At 30.5% G+C, this 20,734-nt stretch overlaps 1 protein-coding gene across 5 annotated transcripts in view; it reads right to left on the bottom strand.

Annotated features, from left to right (window-relative positions):
- LOC122506950 (Krueppel-like factor 3) overlaps positions 1–20,734 on the bottom strand; it is a 461,038-nt gene that overhangs the window by 290,590 nt on the left and 149,714 nt on the right. For 4 of the 5 annotated variants that reach the window (XM_043619413.1, XM_043619406.1, XM_043619419.1 and 1 more), the window contains exon 4: positions 4,654–4,810. In XM_043619413.1, the coding sequence (XP_043475348.1) occupies positions 4,654–4,810 (157 nt within the window). Of the gene's footprint in view, positions 1–4,653; positions 4,811–20,734 lie in introns of those variants that run through there. The other variant, XM_043619400.1, reaches the window with a different exon arrangement.

Genomic DNA, 20,734 nt, shown 5'->3' with positions numbered 1-20,734 from the left:
AATTTTTGATGACTTGATGGAATAAAAAAAAATTTGTAAATGTGTTGAAATTATCAGAGGTGTAGGAAAGTCCTTCAATTATTTTGTTGAGGATAAAATAATAGAATTAAAGTCGAATTCGAATTTCAAAATAATCTACCAATTTTTTTTTTTTTGTCTAAATTTGATAAGTAAAAAAAGAGCTATGCGCTCTTGAGAATTTGTATCTTCAAATTGTCTTTCAAAAATTTTTTCCTAATTATTATTAGGAAAAAAATTTTCAAAGCCAATTTGAAAATACAAATTCCCAAGAGCGCATAGCAAGAACATTTCCAAAGAATGTAGAAAAATTACCATTTGATTCTCGTTGAAGAAAATTATTATCAATATCCGACGACACAAACATCAATTAATGTTGCAATTTCAATAATTCTTGTTCTTCAAAATCCCCCATTGGAAACAATTCAAATTCCAAAAATGGCAAGAAAAGTGTCTATTCTATGCAAAAGAAGTCATCGTTTCCCGTATTATATCCGATGAATAAGGAAAAGATTTCACGACTCATGGTTGCTTTGATCAAAACTTAGATTCTAGTTTTATTGCTTGTTACCTGAAGCAACTAATATATTTTCGACGATATTATACAAAAAACTGAAAAAATATTTACAAAACTAGTCGGAACATTAAACGGTAAATTATTGTTATATTCGCAAAAAGATTTTCTCTCTCTCTCTCTCTCTCTCACTCTATTTCTATAGAATAGAAAAGAAATTCCTATATACTCGTGCGTATAGAAATTGCCACATAATTAAACTATAAAGCAAACACAATCGCTGCTGATCTTCGAAATGGCATGTCCATAAGCGCTTTTGTGCGCATACACTCAAGTTCTCGAACCTGGATATTTTCGCACATTGTGTAGATATATATACACATATGTGCAAGAAGCAATAAAGTCGTGGTCTGAAAGTTCTCTCTTCGCGAAGAGCAGTTCATATAACTGCTGAATTCTACCGTTTACGGAGGGCGTGGAATTTCCAACACCGGCGACGGTCCACCACAAACGACTTCCCTGGTATTTCTGGCATTCGAGTTCAAAGTTACGACACGAGAAACGTGAAACAAAAGTAACAAAATTGTTGTTTCACTGTCTCCTAAACCAGATTTTTAGATTTTTTTTTTTGCTTTTTAGTTTTTGTTTTTTCTCTAGAGAAAGAGACACTGGTTTTTTCAAATAATTGAATGCTTAGAAAAGAGCTTTAATGAGACTATTTTTGTTTTGCTTGCGTGAAATGCTATCAGAAACTACAACATTATAATTAATTAAACTGCAATAATTTTAAAGTAAAATTAATTGAACTACAATTATTTTGAAGCAACATTAATTGAACTACAATTATTTTGAAGTAAAATTAATTAAACTACAATTATTTTGAAGTAAAATTAATTTAAATAACATTATTTGAAACTACATTTATTTGGAGTCTTATTACTTGAAACTACACTGAAAAAAAATTTATTTGATTCAAATAACAGATTAATTGATTATTATTATCAATTAAATATTTAATTGCATCTAATAACACAGGCACACAAAAAAAAAAAAGTTGTCTGTTCATTGAACCAGACCTACATGTCTTATAGTATTTTGGCCCCCTGAATACGAATATGAAGTCAGAATTGCTCCATCACCCTCTGTTTTTTTTTAAATCGAAAAAACTACCCTTAAGTCTAAAATTCAAGAACTAAATTTAAAAAAATGAAATAACCGCGGTTTTCTTCTGATTAGAAGAATATATTTATGCGTATTCTTCTTTCAACAACTCAGAAATAATTTCAAAATTGCTCCATCACCCCCTGTTTTTTTAAATCGAAGAAACTACCCTTAAGTCTAAAATTCAAGAACTAAATTTAAAAAAATGAAATAACCGCGGTTTTCTTCTGAGTAGAAGAATATATTTATGCGTATTCTTCTTTCAACAACTTAGAAACAATGTCAAAATTGCTACATCACCCCCTGTTTTTTTAAATCGAAGAAACTACCCTTAAATCTAAAATTCAAGAACTAAATTTAAAAAAAATGAAATAACATTATTTCTGAGTTGTTGAAAGAAGAAAACGCATAAATATATTCTTCTACTCAGAAGTTAACCGCGGTTATTTAATTTTTTTAAATTTAGTTCTTGAATTTTTGATTTAAGGGTAGTTTCTTCGATTTAAAAAAAACAGGGGGTGATGGAGCAATTTTGAAATTATTTCTGAGTTGTTGAAAGAAGAAAACGCATAAATATATTCTTCTACTCAGAAGTTAACCGCGGTTATTTTATTTTTTTTTAATTTAGTTCTTGAATTTTTGATTTAAGGGTAGTTTTTTCGATTTAAAAAAAACAGGGGGTGATGGAGCAATTTTGACATTATTTCTGAGTTGTTGAAAGAAGAAAACGCATAAATATATTTTTCTACTCCGAAGGAAACCGCGGTTATTTCATTTTTTTTAATTTAGTTCTTGAATTTTTGATTTAAGGGTAGTTTCTTCGATTTAAAAAAAACAGGGGGTGATGGAGCAATTTTGAAATTATTTCTGAGTTGTTGAAAGAAGAAAACGCATAAATATATTTTTCTACTCCGAAGGAAACCGCGGTTATTTAATTTTTTTAAATTTAGTTCTTGAATTTTAGACTTAAGGGTAGTTATCTCGATTTAAAAAAAACAGAGGGTGATGGAGCAATTCTGACTTCATATTCGTATTCAGGGGGCCAAAATACTATAAGACATGTAGGTCTGGTTCAATGAACAGACAACTTTTTTTTTTTTGTGTGCCTGTGTAATATTTATTGGAATCAATTAAATAGTATTTGCTTCAAATACTAAAATTATTGGTTTAAATACCATTTAATTCACACCAATAAATATGATTTGTTTCAAGTAAATATTTAATTGATAATAGTCAATTAATCGGTTATTTGGTTTTAAAAAAAATTTTTTTCAGTGTTTAATTAATTGACAGTATTTTAATTTGAGAATACTTTTAACTAAGTACAATTACATAAAAATATGTTTAATTGAAATTACATTTAATTATAACTACTATTAATTGAAAATACTTTTATTCAAAGTACTTATAATTAAAATTACAAAAAAATTAAAGTATTTTAATTTTGAAGTAATTTTAATTGAAACAAGAATAAATTAATTGAAACTAAAATTAATTTAAATTACTTTTAATTGAAAGTAGAATTAATTAAAGTATTAAAATTAATTTTTTTGAAAGTACAATTAATTGAAGGTGCTTTTAATTGAAACTACAAATAATTGAAAGAATTTCTAATTATTACTATATTCAATTAAAAGTATTCCTAATTATTGAAACTAGAAATAATTAAAAGTATGTTTTATTAATTCTACAATTAATTGAAATAATTTTTAATAGAAATTTATTATCAATGAAAACTAAATTTAATTGAAAGCATTTTTATTTGAAACTACTATTCAGTAAAGTAGTTTTCGTAGATTATTCAGAGAATATTTTTAATTGAAACTACTGTCGAAACTTAATCGAAATGGTAATTTCAATTAAAAGTTTTTTTAATCGAAATTACCATTTCTCTTTTACTGATTTTAAAAAGTATTAAAAAATTTAAAAACCACGTTCCTAAGAAGAGAACCATTAATTTTTTCAAAAACAGCTTTAACAGAAAGTCGTTATAAAAATGAAAATTACAATACAAAATATCATCGAAAATTGAGCTATTTGTTTTAAGCTAACAACTTGAATCTTATCGAGTTCCCATAGCAGTTAAGTCGTTAGTCAATTGAACGGCTCAATTATACATAAACGTTATGGAATTGTTCACATGGGAAGGTGCTTTTGATCATAGGTGGTTATCAACTCTAACATATCAATATATTAAAAAAAATCTCGATAGGTTTTCACCAACTAACATTGTCTGTAACTAACCATGACTAAACCATATAAGCCATGAAATTATTTTTTTAATCAAAATTATTTTTTCCAGGGTAGACACTGGGAAAAATTGATTCAAATAACTGATTACTTGTCTTTTATCGAATAAATATTTATTTGTAACGAACAATTTTTACTTAAATATTATTTTTCCTTTTACTTAACTATTTGAACCAATAATTTTAGTATTTGGAGCAAATACTATTTAATTAATTTAACGGAAAAAATTATTCGATAGAAGTAAATATTCATTTAATAATAAAAAAGTAATCGTTTACTTGAATCAACTAAATTTTTTCCAGTGTAAAGATTTTATTTACTATATTATAGTAGCTATCTGATAGTATAGGTGTCTACTATACTGTACTATACTGTACGATAATGTACTATACGGTACTATACGGTAATATGCAGTACTATAAATTCAAATTTTATTTTAATTTAATTTTAATAATAATCTTTAACGTCCTTTGATATTAAATTATTAAAATAAAAACTTCCTCCTGACTGCTATTGCCCTTTTGTGGTCATTTTTATTTTAATAATTTAATTTTAATTTAATTTCTAAATTTTATTTTAAAAAACAACTCTTCAAAATTCCTTAGAGTCACTTAAAGTCCTCTTCATCCATAAAGCAAAAAATTGCCTTTCGCATTTTTAGATTTAATATATTTAAATAAGAAAAAAATTTTTTTTTACAAAGTACTCACCGGTAGAGATGCATAATGGAGGTGGAGTGGGCGTCGTCGATGGCGATGGGACTCTCTTGGTAATTAATGCTGCTGGACTGTATCGTGGCACTTGGAGCACGACGGGAGTTTTCACCGACAGATCCACTGGCTCAAGTTGTACCGGCGGTCCCGCCGCCTATGATAAAAAAACAGACAAAACAAAACAAACTCGTCAGTTTTGAAATTAACTTCTCACTGTGTAATCTTAGTGGCTAAGCGAGAGTCGGGGAAAATTTTCTCTACTACTATACTATACTCATCGCAGAACTTTAAAGTCATTAATATACCCCAGCATCTTATACATGTGCGCACCGCACTTACGAAGTAATTTTCCACCGACTCAATTGATGCATCTCTCTCTTTCTCTTTGTCTAATTGAATTTCATAACAGAATCGTGCCTTCTAAAGAGAGAATATTGTTCGACAATCGAACAATTGTAAATTGCAAATTAAAAAAATTGTCATTTTACAAGTCTATTGACATGTAGAATTACAATTTTTTTTTCCTATTTGGTTTGGTAAATGTTTTCTCCTAATTAGTATTTGGAAAAAATTTTCCTTAAATGTCACGAGCATCGTTAGAAAATTGTTTTAATTTCAAGGGGAGGGGAAATCAACGAAATACATTGAAAAAAAGAAAAAAAGTTTTAAAAATTAAGAAGAAAGTTAAAGATTCAATCAAACGATCGGTATTTAATTCGACAAGATAAACTGCCGTTGTTAAACATTTTTTCTTGAAACCGTTTAAATCTAATAATTAATAATTGAAATTAACGTTAGTTCGAACTACCATTTGTTTACATTTTTTTTCTAAATCACTGTTAAGAAAAAAGCTTACGGTTTAGAAAAAAATACAACAATAATTCCAGAAGTATACAAGTGTTGAACAAGCAAAAAATTGGACGGTAGTTTTTGATAGTTTAATTACCAGTACGGTAATTAATAATTCTTTTCCTCATCGAAATTATCGTTGAAAGTAGAAAGTAATTCAAAAACTAATAAATTCGTAATAGTAATTGTATAACAATCAGGCTAATTGAACAGGGCGGGAAAGTGACTTGTTTACGGAAAATAACCGATTATTTGCATCAATTCATTTGATAAATAACATATAATGAATATAGGAAAGATATTATCATAACGAGTAGCATGTAACGTGTATTTATCCATTAGTTTTTTTCTCCTCCTCCTCCTTCTTCTTCTCCTTTTAGTTACAAGCATCTAATAATAATTGTATTAACCCAATTTTCCAGTTTCTGATCACTGAAGACATTTTGCCTCAATCAAAGTAATGTTGAACTTTGTTGGCAATTGGCTATTAGTCGTGCAGAATATAAGCTATTAAGTGTGCGTCACGGCACGATAGTGTATAGGCCAGTGTGTATATACTATAAGCAATGGGTAGACAGGTCAACCAGAACCTCGTGGGAACTGGTTGTGATTAGTCCACGTCAATACTAACGCTAGTTATGCTAATTGCGCGAAGGCACTTGAGAGACCAATACCCATTGGGATATTCAGTGACCAATTGATATCAAAAATAGTTTCTTCTTCAAAAGGGAAACATTTCCTTTTTTGTCCTCTAGAAGGATTTAAAAGAATTAATTCATCGTTCGTTTATCAACTACGATTTCTCACCAAAAAACACAAATTCAAAAAAAATCGGCTCAAAAGTACCAAGAGAAAATAGTTTCATCTTCACTGAAATATCAACAATTGCATAGTATTTTTTATTTATTGGGGACAGAATTTTTTTTTCCTTTTCATTTTGATGAAACGTGGGAAATGTTTTTGGAATACCGATATATATATATAGAGAGAGAGAGACTGTCCTGCTATACCTGTCATATAGAACAAAATAAATGGATCGTCTCGTAAAACACTGTACGACGCTAATAACATCACGTAAGATCGTTTGTAGCCTGCCACATGTGACAGTAAACTCGTGCTTGTACAGCCGGTGGAGACGACGGCATTCGAATATGTTCACGATTAAAATCGTGTCGAATGTTTCAACAAATGAAGAATATAAAAGAAAACAAAAAATCATCTATTCCCACAGAATTCTGACTACTTGTAATTTATTCCTAAATATACATATCGATGAAAAAAAAATTTATATTCCCAAGATATTCTTCATTATTTTTGCGAAACAAATCAATACATATTGTACCATCGGGAGGTTTATCTTCAGATATTGTTACAACTACCTGTTACAACTACCGTGGAATAATTTCTACTCAGAATTACCGTCAGTTGTCATAACATATGCTAAAGAATTTCTATTTAAACTGCAAACAATATTTACTATCATTCTTTAAAAATTGGAAGAGAAGCAGGCGCAAAACGCCTACATCTAGGGTTTCGTTGCATTTAAAAAGAAAATCCTGTTTTGGTTATCATAAACCATTGTGGTTAAGACTGACTGACTGATTTGGGATCTATAGTGCCCCAAATTTGGGATCTATAGTGCCCCAAATTTGGGATCTATAATGCCCCAAATTTGGGATCTATAGTGCCCCAAATTACGACGGACAGACGGACGGACGGACGCCAAAGTGAAACTATAAGGCTTTCGGCCATGGGCCACGAAACCCTAATTATTACCATTTACAACTATCGCCAGTTGTAACTATTATTGTTTCCCAGCTAAAAAAGTTCTAGAGAATTTCACTAGAATCATTCTATATGAATTATTCTAGTGAATATTCTATAGAATTTCAGTACAACGATTCTAGAGAATTTCTACATGAATTCTACTAAATATCAGTGAATTTTAATTTAAAAAAAAGGTCCGTAATTTGATTAAAAAAGGACAAAAAGTTCGTAAATTGTACGATATAATTTGGACAATTTTAAAGAAATTATAAATGATTGTAGAAATTCAATTATTTTCAAAAGTAATAAAATTCTTTGCAGAAATTCAATTATGTTCAAAATTTTTTTTAAATTGTCGTCAAAATTTCAATTATCTTTATAAATAATAAAATTCTTCTCCAAAATTCAATTATTTACAAAAATTTTAATAAAATTCTTGGCAAAATTTCAATTATTTTCAAAGATTTTCCTCAATTCAATGATTTTCAATATCTATTATTTTAATAACATTTTCCAAAAGAATTCAAGTATTCAAAAAAAATTTAATAAAATTCTACCCAAACATTTAATTATTTTCATAAAATAATAATTTCACAGAAATTCAATTATTTACAAACTATAAATTTCTTCTCAATATAAATGAATTATTTTTATAAATAATAAAATTCTTAAGGAATTCAATTATTTTCATAAAATAATAATTTCACAGAAATTCATTTATTTACAAACTATAAATTTCTTCGCAATATACCTAATTGAATTATTTTTATAAATAATAAAATTCTTAAGGAATTCAATTGTTTTCATAAAATAACAATTTCACAGAAATTCAATTATTTACAAACTGTAAATTTCTTCTCAATATAAATGAATTATTTTTATAAATAATAAAATTCTTAAGGAATTCAATTATTTTCATAAAATAATAATTTCACAGAAATTCATTTATTTACAAACTATAAATTTCTTCGCAATATACCTAATTGAATTATTTTTATAAATAATAAAATTCTTAAGGAATTCAATTGTTTTCATAAAATAACAATTTCACAGAAATTCAATTATTTACAAACTATAAATTTCTTCTCAATATAATTGAATTATTTTTATAAATAATAAAATTCTTAAGGAATTCAATTATTTTCATAAATAGAAAAAATTTAAATAATTTTTAATTAAATTTTAATCGAATTCTTCGATAAATGTAATTATTATTAAGAATTTTATTAAAATTCGTCGAAAGAATTCTATTATTTAAAAATTTGTTAATAATATTATGTATAAGAAATAAGAATTCAAGTTTAAGAAACATTCAATTGTTCAATAAATTATTTATTTTTGTATTTAAATAATTGAATACTAGAAGAATTTTTTAATAAAAATTGATTTAAAAATGAATTTCATTTAAAATTTTAGATAATAATTGAATATTAAAAGCAATATAGGGCGTGAATTTTTATAAATAATTGAATTTTAAAATTAATTTTTTTAAAAAAAGTATAATTGAATTTTTTATATTATTTGAAGTTTGAAATTTCTATTTTCTAATATATATTTAATTAAAGAATTTACGAATAATTGAAATTTGTAAAATTGAATATATTGTAAATAAATGGATTTTCAAAATTGTCGAAGAACTTTTTCGAAAATTAATAGATTTAAAGAAAAATTTTAGTGAAAAATTCTTAAAAATAATAATTGAATTGAAATGATGAAAATAATTTTGAAGAAGTACAATATTCTTATGATATAAAATAATGATTTTATTAATTTACCACCGTTAATTATTATAAAACATGAAGATATCGATTACTCCGAGTCGAGGACTCGGAGTGATCGATTTCTTCATGTTTTATAGTTATGAAAAAATTTAATTTATACTTTTAAGTACGATGTTCTCTAATTTGACTCGGACTGTTTATATTTTTGTCAGTAATTGGTCCGTAATTTTTAATTTCTGGTCCGTAAAGCTCCGTATTTTTAAATACTTTCACTGGTTCGAGCCCTCTTACTAAGTTAAATGAATTATATATATTTAAATGATATAAACAATTTTTGCCTAAAATTTGTCATATAAATTAAATGTAAAATTTAATTACACAATAATTAACCATTAGTTACCATTTATAAAAACGTGTCTGTAGACCAATGGTACCACTGATCTAATCCACATCCCTATTTGTAACTACTACTTTTTTACCATTGATTACAACTTACAACCATAATTAGTACAGAGTAGTTTTTAGGGCTCTGGTCCATCTGATCTTTATTTGAATGTACCATAAATTAACAATAATAATTTTAAAAGAAAAAAAAAGAAAAATATTCTCTGCCATGGTAACATCTGACAGAAATTTCTCATCAATTGTTTGCAATATGGTACTAAAGAAAGTTACTCTATCGAACTATGGTTATAAATTACAAGCAGTATGTTAAACATTTGATGTATATTATTTTTTTTTCTTTGAAAATAGAAACTTCGGTATAGAATAGAAGAAGATGAAGAAAAGAAGTGAAAAAATAAACTGACGAGGATGTCTATTATAGCTGATGTATAATTGCGCTATTAGAAAGATGAGCCCATTATGTATTATCCATGGTGCCTTTTCTTGTAACGGCTACCATATCACGCTATCCAACACTTGGCGTGTGTGAGATTAGGCTAAGTGCGCAGATATAGACGTACATGAAAAAGAGGTGTTCCACTCACGATTCATGAATTATACTTGAATCCGTTTATTGCATAGAATATTAAACACCACTTCGTTTTGTGTTCTTTTGTAAAAAAAAAGGAAAAAAAAATATTTTATAAAAGAGAGAAAGAGAGAAGATAGAAAGAATAATGACAATTGAAAAGAATAATGCAAGAAGCAGAAAGAATAATGACAATTGTAAATCAAATGATTTCTATGATCATATATGATGATCATTAATATCAATAGTGTGTCATTGAAATTGCTTCCGTGGAACATTGATGACGCTCTTTCCAATTATCGAAGAATTCCCGTCTCGCAAAATTACCGTGGAGAGAGGGTATTATCATATACATGTACACCATACGCGTAATAAAAGATAATAATATTTGATTCTTTTATTCGAAACGAACGGATCAGTTCTTCGTATACTATTCACAAAAGGAGAATTAACTTTCCTCACAAGACGAGGTATATACCAATAAATGACAGAAATTACGATCTTTGATAAATTTATTTCTTTACTTTTATTCTTTTATTGCATTACGGTGGAAAATATTGGTCGTATTTTTCGAGAGGGGAAGAAACGGTAGTTTGAAAAAGAAGGAACGAGAAAATTATTAACAGTGATGGTTATGCTGATTTTTAGTAACTGACCATAAAAAATGGTATTGGGAACTAATATGATTTTAAAACTATCCTAATTGGAAATTATGGTTGTAAATACCGTGCAACTACTGTCTGTTGTTACTAATAATTTTAGTAAATATTTCTCCAATCATTTGTAACTACCGTTGCTTACAATCCGTTGTTGAAATTTACAGGCAGTTATAGTAGTATCAACAATGGTTTATGGTAATGATTGCAAAACATTGCAAAACATGGTAGTTAAAATTTAAAAATCGTACAAAAAAGTAAGTACAGTCATAACTGATGGTAGTTTCAGTAATTAACAAACTTACTGTATTCAAAATACCGTGTCTCACTTCAATTGCTACCATCTTCTTCAATTTCAACACAAATAAACCCAACATTTCTATTTTCCTTTTCATCCTTTTCACAACCATCAACTTAACTATTCAATTCATCAACAACAATTGATTTCCTTTTTTCTTTAGTGATGCAAAAAAAAAAACATTTTCTGAATCCTGATGCATCTTATTTTGAATGACATAAAATGCAGACGTCATTGAAACATTTCTGCACTTGTCATTCTGACAGTTGCACAGTCAGAGTTGTCTCTATGGATATAAAGTCGCATGAATTGTCCAATAAGAATTGCTTCAGTTCGCATCAATGTTTATGACGCAATATTGCTTTGAAGGTCTTTATTTGGTCAATCATGGCTCGTTATTTATTATAATATTAAATCATCTTCCTCGACGCGTTGTCATATACCTGATGATGCATTAATAGAATTCTGTCAGATGTTTCATTTGCACTTCGTGTGTGCAGTACTTTTATGTACGACACTTTCAAATCACATTTGACGTGAGAATTGTTTCGCTTTTTCTGAATGTTTCAATCTGTATTCTCTTTCCTTTTTTCTATTTTTTTCCCTTTTCCCTCTTCTTTTTCTCTCTTTTTCTCTTCTTTTCTCTCTTTTCCTCTTTTTTTACATTTATCTCTCTTGCTTATCGATCCAAATTAATTCGTCACTCACTCAATCAATTCGCTTTTTTGTCCTGATTTAAATACCGTTAACTTTTCCTGATCTACTTTATTAATCAGTGAATCCAATGCAGCTAGCTATACCCCAAAAAATAAACATACAAAAAGAATCTAAAATTTTAGTTTTGTAATTTTTAGCCTACAACTTCAATTTTCTTTTTCTTTGTCTGACAGCAAACAGTAATTTGAATGATTGATAGCTGCAATCAGTAGTAATTTGAAACAATGGTAATTTAGTTAACAGATAGTTAAAGTGAATAGTATTTTGGAACAACAGTAGTTTCATTAATTACCATTTGTAGATAGTAGTACTGCTAAACAATATTTGTTTCTTTGCTAATTACAGTTAAAGAAAACCAATAGTAAATCAATTTACCAATGATTAAAGTCAACAACAATTTGAAACAATATTTCTCTAATAAAATCAATAGTGACAGTCAATAGTAATTCGAAATACTAATAGTCTAATGAATCGATAGTTAAAGTCAGCGATAATTTAAGGCAATGGTAGTTTGGTACTTGAGACACTGATTAGAAACGAATATTGTCAAAGTTTACACTAAAGATTTACACCTATCTCTATTAGATTTGCGGGTGTACTTTGCGGCTTTATTACACGGTATATTCTCACCCCGTGTGTGTGTATGTGTGTGTATGTGTAAAATGCCTTATCGCGTGTAAAACCGAATGACATGTTTACGAGGTCCGCGCGATAAGTATTAACCGCGAGCACAAGCCTCTCTTGGGTACATAAGGAAGAGTCTGTTTGTGTATAAGTTGGCAAGGAGGACGCAACAACAACAACAACGTCTTGGGAGTGTTCGATGCATTATATAAATCCGTTGCAGCTCAATTCGCATCGGTCGAATGTTGCATCGATTCAAAATGCGTTTCGGGTTGATGCACTTGGTCTTATTCTTTTGCTTTGGGTATATACACCACCATCTCCTCATTGTGAGTGAAAAACCTCTCTTGAAACGAGATCCGTTCCTGATGATGTCACGGGGCGTGTCTCTTGCGATGAAATGCGTTCCGACGAGCCTCTTTCTAACAGTTTATCATTTTTTTCCATTCTTTTATTTCTTATCCTCGCGCACACCGTGTCAAACGATTCTTGCTTACTAAAGATCCTTGTACGTTGCTTGATTTAAATAAACATTGCGTTTGTATTCAAAGGGATTTTTGAATCTTTCATTCGTGACAAGTTGCCTAGATATGGGAACACATTTGGATTTAGTGATGTTTCGTGGAAATTTTTTTGGTTCTTGTGTGAATTCATGGCAGAAGGGTAGTTGGAAATTACTGTAGTTTGAATTTGGATAGTTGGATATGATGGTAGTTTTTGGTGGTAATGTTTTCAATCAAATTAAAAAATTTGTATGTTCAGATGAGAAAAATTGCAATTGACTTTGGATGGACTATCGTCCATCCAAATTCAATTGCAATTTTTCTCATTAGTAGTAACGGTAGTTTTTAATCATTCAGATAACATGTAATGGTAGTTACACCATACGATAGATTCAGGCGGAGAAAACAACCCACAATTGTGGATGCAACTGACGGTAGTTTTCAAGAACGAATGGCAAACGATGGTCCTTAGTTTAAAACAGTAATAATTAACAATGTTGGTTGCAACTGACGGTACCTAATACAATAAATTATACAATAGTGGCTGCAACTGACGGTAGTTTTTAATGTCAGTAATGATAGCAGCAAATAAACAATGGTAGTTATATTCTAAAACGGTTTTAATAGTCAATAAATAAAAAATTATATTTACAACTGACGGTAGTTTTAATTTTCCGAAAATAAACAATCACGGTATTTCGAAACGGTACTACTTTCACAGTAACAGTTACAGAACCATAAACATCACTAATTAACCAACTGATGCAAATATCGGTCAATAATAATCACATACAGAAATAGTATTAATCGATACGGTAGTTTCATAGAATCAAGAGACAATTACACTAAGGGTGACACAAGTTATACGTTATAATCGTCACGAAGTCGTGAGTTGTTGTTAGCGGGATTTTCATGACGTTTAAATGTGACATCTCAATCTTAGACGTGGCATAGTTTTCTATATGTGTTTATATATGTATAAACACAACCGGATTAATATAATATGAGATTGTTGGCATTCTGTGGGTGTTTCTTCTCAACACACAAAGTGTGCTAAGTATGTGTGAATGCTACCCATGATTCTCAGCTTTTTTTTCATTTTTTTTTTCTTTTTTATCGCTCATGATGCATTACCCGGAAAAACTTTGACGGGAGAAATTATATTTAGCATATGAATTGTTATTCTCACGCTTTTTCAATTAGAGTAGGCAATAAAGAAACTTTTTGTGCATTAAGATGTGTAATTATAGTCTTAAGATGAGATCTACTGCTTTACTTCTTGTCTAAAGTTTCAATTAACTATTGAATATTCACAGTGGTATTATTGATATTTCCAAGTAGTATAAAAAATACCAAAAGTTTCGAATGTACCCAGGTGCGAATTTTGGTCGGCCGCCAGAGTTGGCAGGTCGGGCCCAGGTCGGCCCATCTATGGCTGCCAATAGGTCGGCAGCCAAAGTCGGGCCGACTTTGGTTACTGTTTCCACCCAAGGTTGGGCCGACTATGGGTGCCAGAGTTTAGAGAACCTAATTTTAGTTGGTCGGGCCGACTCTGGCCTGAGTCGGGCCGATGGTCGGTAAAACTATGGCAGCCAGAGTTTAAAAAACCTAATTTCTGTTGGTCGGGCCGACTCTGGCCTCAGTCGGGCCGATGGTCGGTAAAACTATGGCAGCCAGAGTTTAAAAAACCTAATTTCTGTTGGTCGGGCCGACTCTGGCCTCAGTCGGGCCGATGGTCGGTAAAACTATGGCAGCCAGAGTTTAAAAAACCTAATTTCACTTGGTCGGGCCGACTCTGGCCTGAGTCGGGCCGACGGTCGGTAAAACTATGGCAGCCAGAGTTTAGAGAACCTAATTTTAGTTGGTCGGGCCGACTTTGGCCAGAGTCGGGCCGATGGTCAGTTTGAAGTTGCAGCTTATAAAATCATTTTTGTTCTTAGGCTTTCATGTAAGCGTAGCGTAATGGTTAGCGTGTTAGACTTCGGTGCGTTAGGTTGCGAGTTCGATTCCTGCGAGCGTTAGAAATTTTAATTTGTATTTATGTGTAAGATTGCGTTTAGTGTTAAGATGTATACAATAAACAAATAAATAATGAATAATAATAATTAATAATAATAATAAATAATTAATAATTTTTTGCAATCGGTCGGCCGACTTTTGGCTGCCAAGGTCGGCACGACCAAGGTTGCCAAAGTGAATCCGACCTTCTTTCTCATGGTCGGCAAAGCTTTGGCACCCCTGGTCGGCCCGACTTTGGCAACCATAGTCGGTACGACCATGTCAGCCACTGGACGGCGGGTGTTACAATTCGCTAGTTCGGCCGACCTTTGGCTGCCAAGGTCGGCACGACTATCCACTTGGTCGGCGCGACCATGGCCCGACCAACTTTTCGCACCTGGGTAGTAAATCAATTAGAATTAAATTAGAATTGAATCAAAACTGAATTGGAATTGAATAATAATTAAATTCGAATTATAATTAAATAGTTAATGAATTAAAATTGAATCAAAATTGAATTGTAATTGTAATTGAATTATAATCGTAAATTTATTGCAATTGTTACTTAATCTGCAATCTAATTCTCAAACAACAGAAAAAAATTAAATCCACAAATATAAAACATAATCTTGAAAAATAGCATCTTTTGTATTTGTATACTCTCATTTTTTTTCTCTCCCTTATTCATGAAATGAAGCAATGCGTCCCATGTGTATACAATGCTTTTTTTTCTTTTCTTCAGCAAAAAAATAAACTCCAGTAAATGTGAGTGTCTTGAAAAATTCATTGGAGAATTTTCTACAAAGGGATTCTATATATATATGCAATGCCTCTGAATATAAGAACTGTAGATTTTTCTGCAGATGAAACGTGCATAGCGCATTATATCGCTTGTGAATAGGGAGGCACACGCAAGTCACAATCTTCAGGGCATGTAAAAGTCAACCCTTTTATGTTACATAGTCACGTACTCAAATCCGACAGAAATAGGATAATCTCATTCACAGTTGTTATTGTTGCGTGCATAAATACAGAAAAGAAAATTTGCAAAAAATTTCGTGCAAAAAAAATTAGTATTTTTGATAAAATTTCATTCCATGTTATGAGAGAAAAAGAAAATTCACCAGTTTAATTAAATTCTTTTCGTTTGAATACCTTGATTCAATTTTCAAAAAATCCAAAACATGTTTACAGATTTTAAAAAAAATTACAAAATTTGATTTACAGTGATTTTGCTGGGTCAAAAGGTCAAAACAATTTAAAAAAAAGACTAATAAAATTTATTTTCTTCTCTATCGAGTTACACAGCTTTTAATAATCGAAAATTTCAAAAAACCAATGAATTTCTTGCAAAAAGAAATAAAGACCCACCGCACAGTTTTTCCCACGCAATTCGATTGCGCCCAAATAATAATTATTAGTTCATTAGTAGCACCGATTGGTTTATTAATTTTAATGAACGTCATCGTTGTTCTTTGCAAATTATTACCGAATCTTAATTGCACGCCAAAAAAAAAAATGAGGAGAGAAAATAAAAATGGGAGCGAATCGTTTAGTCGTTTATAATAAAGTGCAGAGAAAGGTAATTTCGGTGAAATGCTAAAGGCCGAACCGAGAGCGCATATACAAGTCATGTAATTAATTCCACATTAATGGTCTTGTGGCGAGATATGTCACGACATGATCTTCATTCTTTTTAATTACCCGAACATGATACTGTAAATTCTGATTTGTCATCGTAACCGAAATTATACTAAATTAAATGAACTTCATAATCCTTTTAGAGAAACTTTATAAATCACTTTGTGATATTTAAAAAAAAGGAAGAAGAAGAAGAAGAAAAAAAGAAGAAAAGGAGGAATCTCGTGTGTAAAATGTTACTAAAGAAAGGAATTTGATTAAATTAAATTAAATTGGTACTAAAAGAAAGGAATTTAGCAATAAAATTAAATTATATTAAAGGACAAGTTTATAAATCATTTTGTGCAACACCTGTAAGGAAAGTAATACTTTGCATGCCTGTAAAGTATGCGCAAAACAGTACTTTGCTGCACTAGTGCGGCAAAGAGCTTACTTTGCTGCACTAGTGCGGCAAAGTGGTTATTTTGCTGCACTAGTGCGGCAAAGTGCTTACTTTGCTGCACTAGTGCGGCAAAGTTCTTAAACTTTTGGGTTTTTTTTTGGTGATATACATAGGTATTTGTTTTCTATTTGTAGAATACCTGTTTTTTACAGTAATATACGCGTAAAAAACCACGAATATTAAGTGCGGTAACATACGTTCCAAACCCTGCTAAATAGTACGTATGTTGGCGTCAACTAGCGTTTCCAAACAGCTTTTTTTATCAAAACCAAAAGGTGTTGCACAAAGTACTGTGTGCAACACGTACGAAAGAAGATTTTCCAACTTCGTGCAAATTGCTGCCCTCGCTTCGCTCGGGACAGCAAACTTTGCACTCGTCGGAAAACAGCTTCTTTCTGTACTTGTTGCACAATATACTATTGCAAAGTGTAAGAATTTTTATTAGCTTGACAATAAATTTAAAATTAATTTAAAAGCTCAATAAAATTATTCTTTGGTTGGTAATTATTACAAGTACAAATAATAAAATTGGTAATTATTAATTATTTACTACAAAAATTAATTAAAAGTAATAACAAAAATTACACGAGATTTTTCTCCTTCAATTTGAATCACAATTCTATAAATTTCTCTTTTTGTCAAAATTTCATCCAAATTTCTCCTCTAACGATTTGAACTATTTTCCCCAGTAAATTGAAAAATTACTCGAAAATGGAAATCGAAAAAAATTAAATTGAACAACTGTATTTTTGCAAAATAAAATTCTGTAAATTCGTTTCACTTTTATTTTAAATTGGACCATTTTTCCATACAAGAAAAAAAAATTGTATTCAATTGGAATAAATTTATTTATTCAATTATAGTTGTAGTTTATATATTCCGTAAACTTTGTTTCATCAGAAAAACAAAGTAAAATTTCTCTTCAAAAAAAGGAAACTGGAATAAAAAGAATTTACCAAATAAACTATAAAAGTACAAAATTAATAAAAGTACCCACCCCGAAAAAAACAAAATTTTCGTCCAGGAAATTAATGAGAACGATGACATTAATGGTTTCTGAAAATCGATCCAGCGCCGTTGATTTCTTCAAAGGAATATTTTACCGACGCGAGAGACGCTCGACGTAAAATATCTATATATGCATTATATTAACCGCGCAACCGAGACCAATCGAGAGCTGCTAATGGATTTTGAGGAGATTCTGCAACAAACCAATTCATGCCTTACAACAACTCCATTAACACGTTTCGCGATCTAATTACGCAATCATAAATAATCGTTTTCCTCTGGCTAAACGAAGAAAGAAAAAAAAAAAGAATGATTTCTCTCCCTGCCTCTAAAACCTCGCAAACGGAATATTAAACGACACCCTCGGGCTCAACTTGCAAAATATATCTATATACACCGAATACAAATGATTCTACTTGTAATAAATTTCAATATTTATTTGGCAATTTCATATCGGGTTCAAATTGTTCCTGAAAAAAAATTTTACCAACGGAAACGATAGAGAGAAAACTTGGACTAGAGACGAACTAAAAAATTAGAAGTTAGAACTAAAAGGTGACTAAAAAAAGTTAGTACTTGAACAAGGACTAAAAAAAGAACTAAAATAGGACTAAAAAGAACTAAAAAAGGAAATAAAATAAAAAAACAGAATAACAACAAATAAAAATGGAATTAGATTAATAACTCAAAACAAAGTTCCTAATTTGTGTTAAAGTCGAGTGGCCGTATATTTACTTTATTTTTCAATTTCCTAGAAAGTTTCATTTAGGTCGCGTACATTTATGACAAACATATATCTCCCAGTTAATGAAATGCACATGCAGCAAAACTCTTTTACGCCCAACTCGCAAAGAGCTTCGTGGAATTAAATAAATTGTCCCGAATTTCTACAAACCGAACACGAAATAAAATCGTTAAAAGTTTTATCGTTTCTCCCGCGAGTGCAAAATGGAAGAAAAAAATATTTGACAAGTTGTTAAATAACATTGACAACCACACATGCAACCAGTGGGAAAAATAATCGCTAAGAGGAAATTTTCTTTGACGTATTCTATTCTCTCTATTCCTGCTCATTACTCCTAGAGGAACTGTAAATAGGAAAATTATTACCGTCGCTAGAGTAAACTTTGATAAACCAACCATTACCGTGGTTGAAGTTTTCTGTCGTTACCGTTGCTAAGAGAAACTTTGCTAAGCTAACCGTTACCATGGTTACGGTTGCTATGGTAACCGTAGCTAAAGAAACGGTTGCCATGACTACCGCTACTATGGTTACCGTCCCTAGTGAAACTGTTAGTATAATGAATGTTACTAAGGTTACCGTTACTAGGGAATTTATTGTCATAATTATACCGTTTCTAGCAAATTCGTTGCTATAATTACCGTTACTAGTGAATTCGTTGCCATAGTTACCGTTGCAAGGAAATTCGTGGTTACAGTTACCATCGTTATGGTAACCATCAGTAGGAAAACCACTTCTTTCGAAACAAACTCAAAAAATTTAATTACACATCCCCAGTACGAAGTAAAAATTTCAAATCCAAATGAATCCAAATAAACTACAAGGAAATATTTCACAACACGATTACAAGAGAGTTCCGGTTCGCCAACGGTATTCCTTACCATATGGCAAAGGACCTTTGCTAGCGCTATTAGCACCAGCAGTCTCTCTCGTGAAAAAGAGGAAACTTGTTTTTGATTAAAAGAAAAAAGAAGTGTCACTTACTGCAAGGGAACCTTTTAGCAACAGAGAGAAAGGAAGAGAGGGAAAAAGAGGGGGGAAGAAAGAATTTCGCTAGAGAGGAATATAGATATGGCGCCGTGTTCAACTACGAGATGCATCTAAGAAAAGCTGATAAAACTGGCAAAAGCGACACGCTAACCTTTTTTCCGCACTGTCGGTACCTTTTCTTAAAGTCCATTTAAGGAAGTACTCAAAAGAAGTGAACTCAGTTGTACAATGAAACGTGTGCCGGACTCGAAATGACACTTGAGCAACGACCGGTTCGTTAGTCACTCGACACGTGATCTCAAATTTTAGATAGTCTTCTGCACCAACAAAAAAAAAAGACTTAATCAAAAAGGTTTTTCTCGTCCAAATTCAAAATCTTCATCATCATAAATTGCAGTTTCTTTAACGCAACGCTGTAATTGACAAGAAAATAAAAATAAAGTATAAAAACAATAAGGAAGCAATAAATGATAGAAATAAGTTAGTGAATCAATTTTACAAAAGTAATAAAGAATATTACAATTCGAATGATTTCTGGTTATTTCTATTCGGTATTTAGAATAATTCTATCGTCTGAGAATTCTGATGAAATTCGCTTCCGAGTGGAAGATATAATAAATGGCGCTAGCAGATCAGCAAAAGGAATAGCGAGTTCTATTAATTGATTAACCCCGCGAGGTTCATTTAGCAAATAATAATGATATTACGCCGCAGCTACCGACCAGTAGGGAGCCAATAGCTTCCTGGCTGCATGACTTGCATTCAGGACCTATGAGATATAAACTGAGAAGTGCGATTCACTGATTATTGTGGCGTCAACTTTTTCACTTGCAATTTATTTCTAAATTTATTTCTCTCCTTTATTTCTATAAACTACTTTCAACGATCATCTTCAAAGAACATCTATTTCTCTATAGAAATTTTCTTTCAAATTTTCTATCGGGTTTTACGTAAAACCATCAAACTTTCATCAAAAGCATCAGACTTTCTACAAAAATTACCAGACTGTACAAAAATCATCAAACCTTCGATAAAACTATTAGGTTTTTAAATAAAGTTATCAACCCTTTAATAAAACATTTAAAGCTGATTATTAGTTAAATTAATATTAAATTTCCGTATATAGAATTTCACAAAATTAAAAAATTT

This window comes from Leptopilina heterotoma, unplaced genomic scaffold (genome assembly GCF_015476425.1).
Source record: "Leptopilina heterotoma isolate Lh14 unplaced genomic scaffold, ASM1547642v1 Lhet_114, whole genome shotgun sequence".
NCBI lineage: Eukaryota > Metazoa > Arthropoda > Insecta > Hymenoptera > Figitidae > Leptopilina > Leptopilina heterotoma.
The sequence above is the reverse complement of the archived record's forward strand: the minus strand, read 5'-3'. Positions and strand labels throughout refer to the sequence as shown.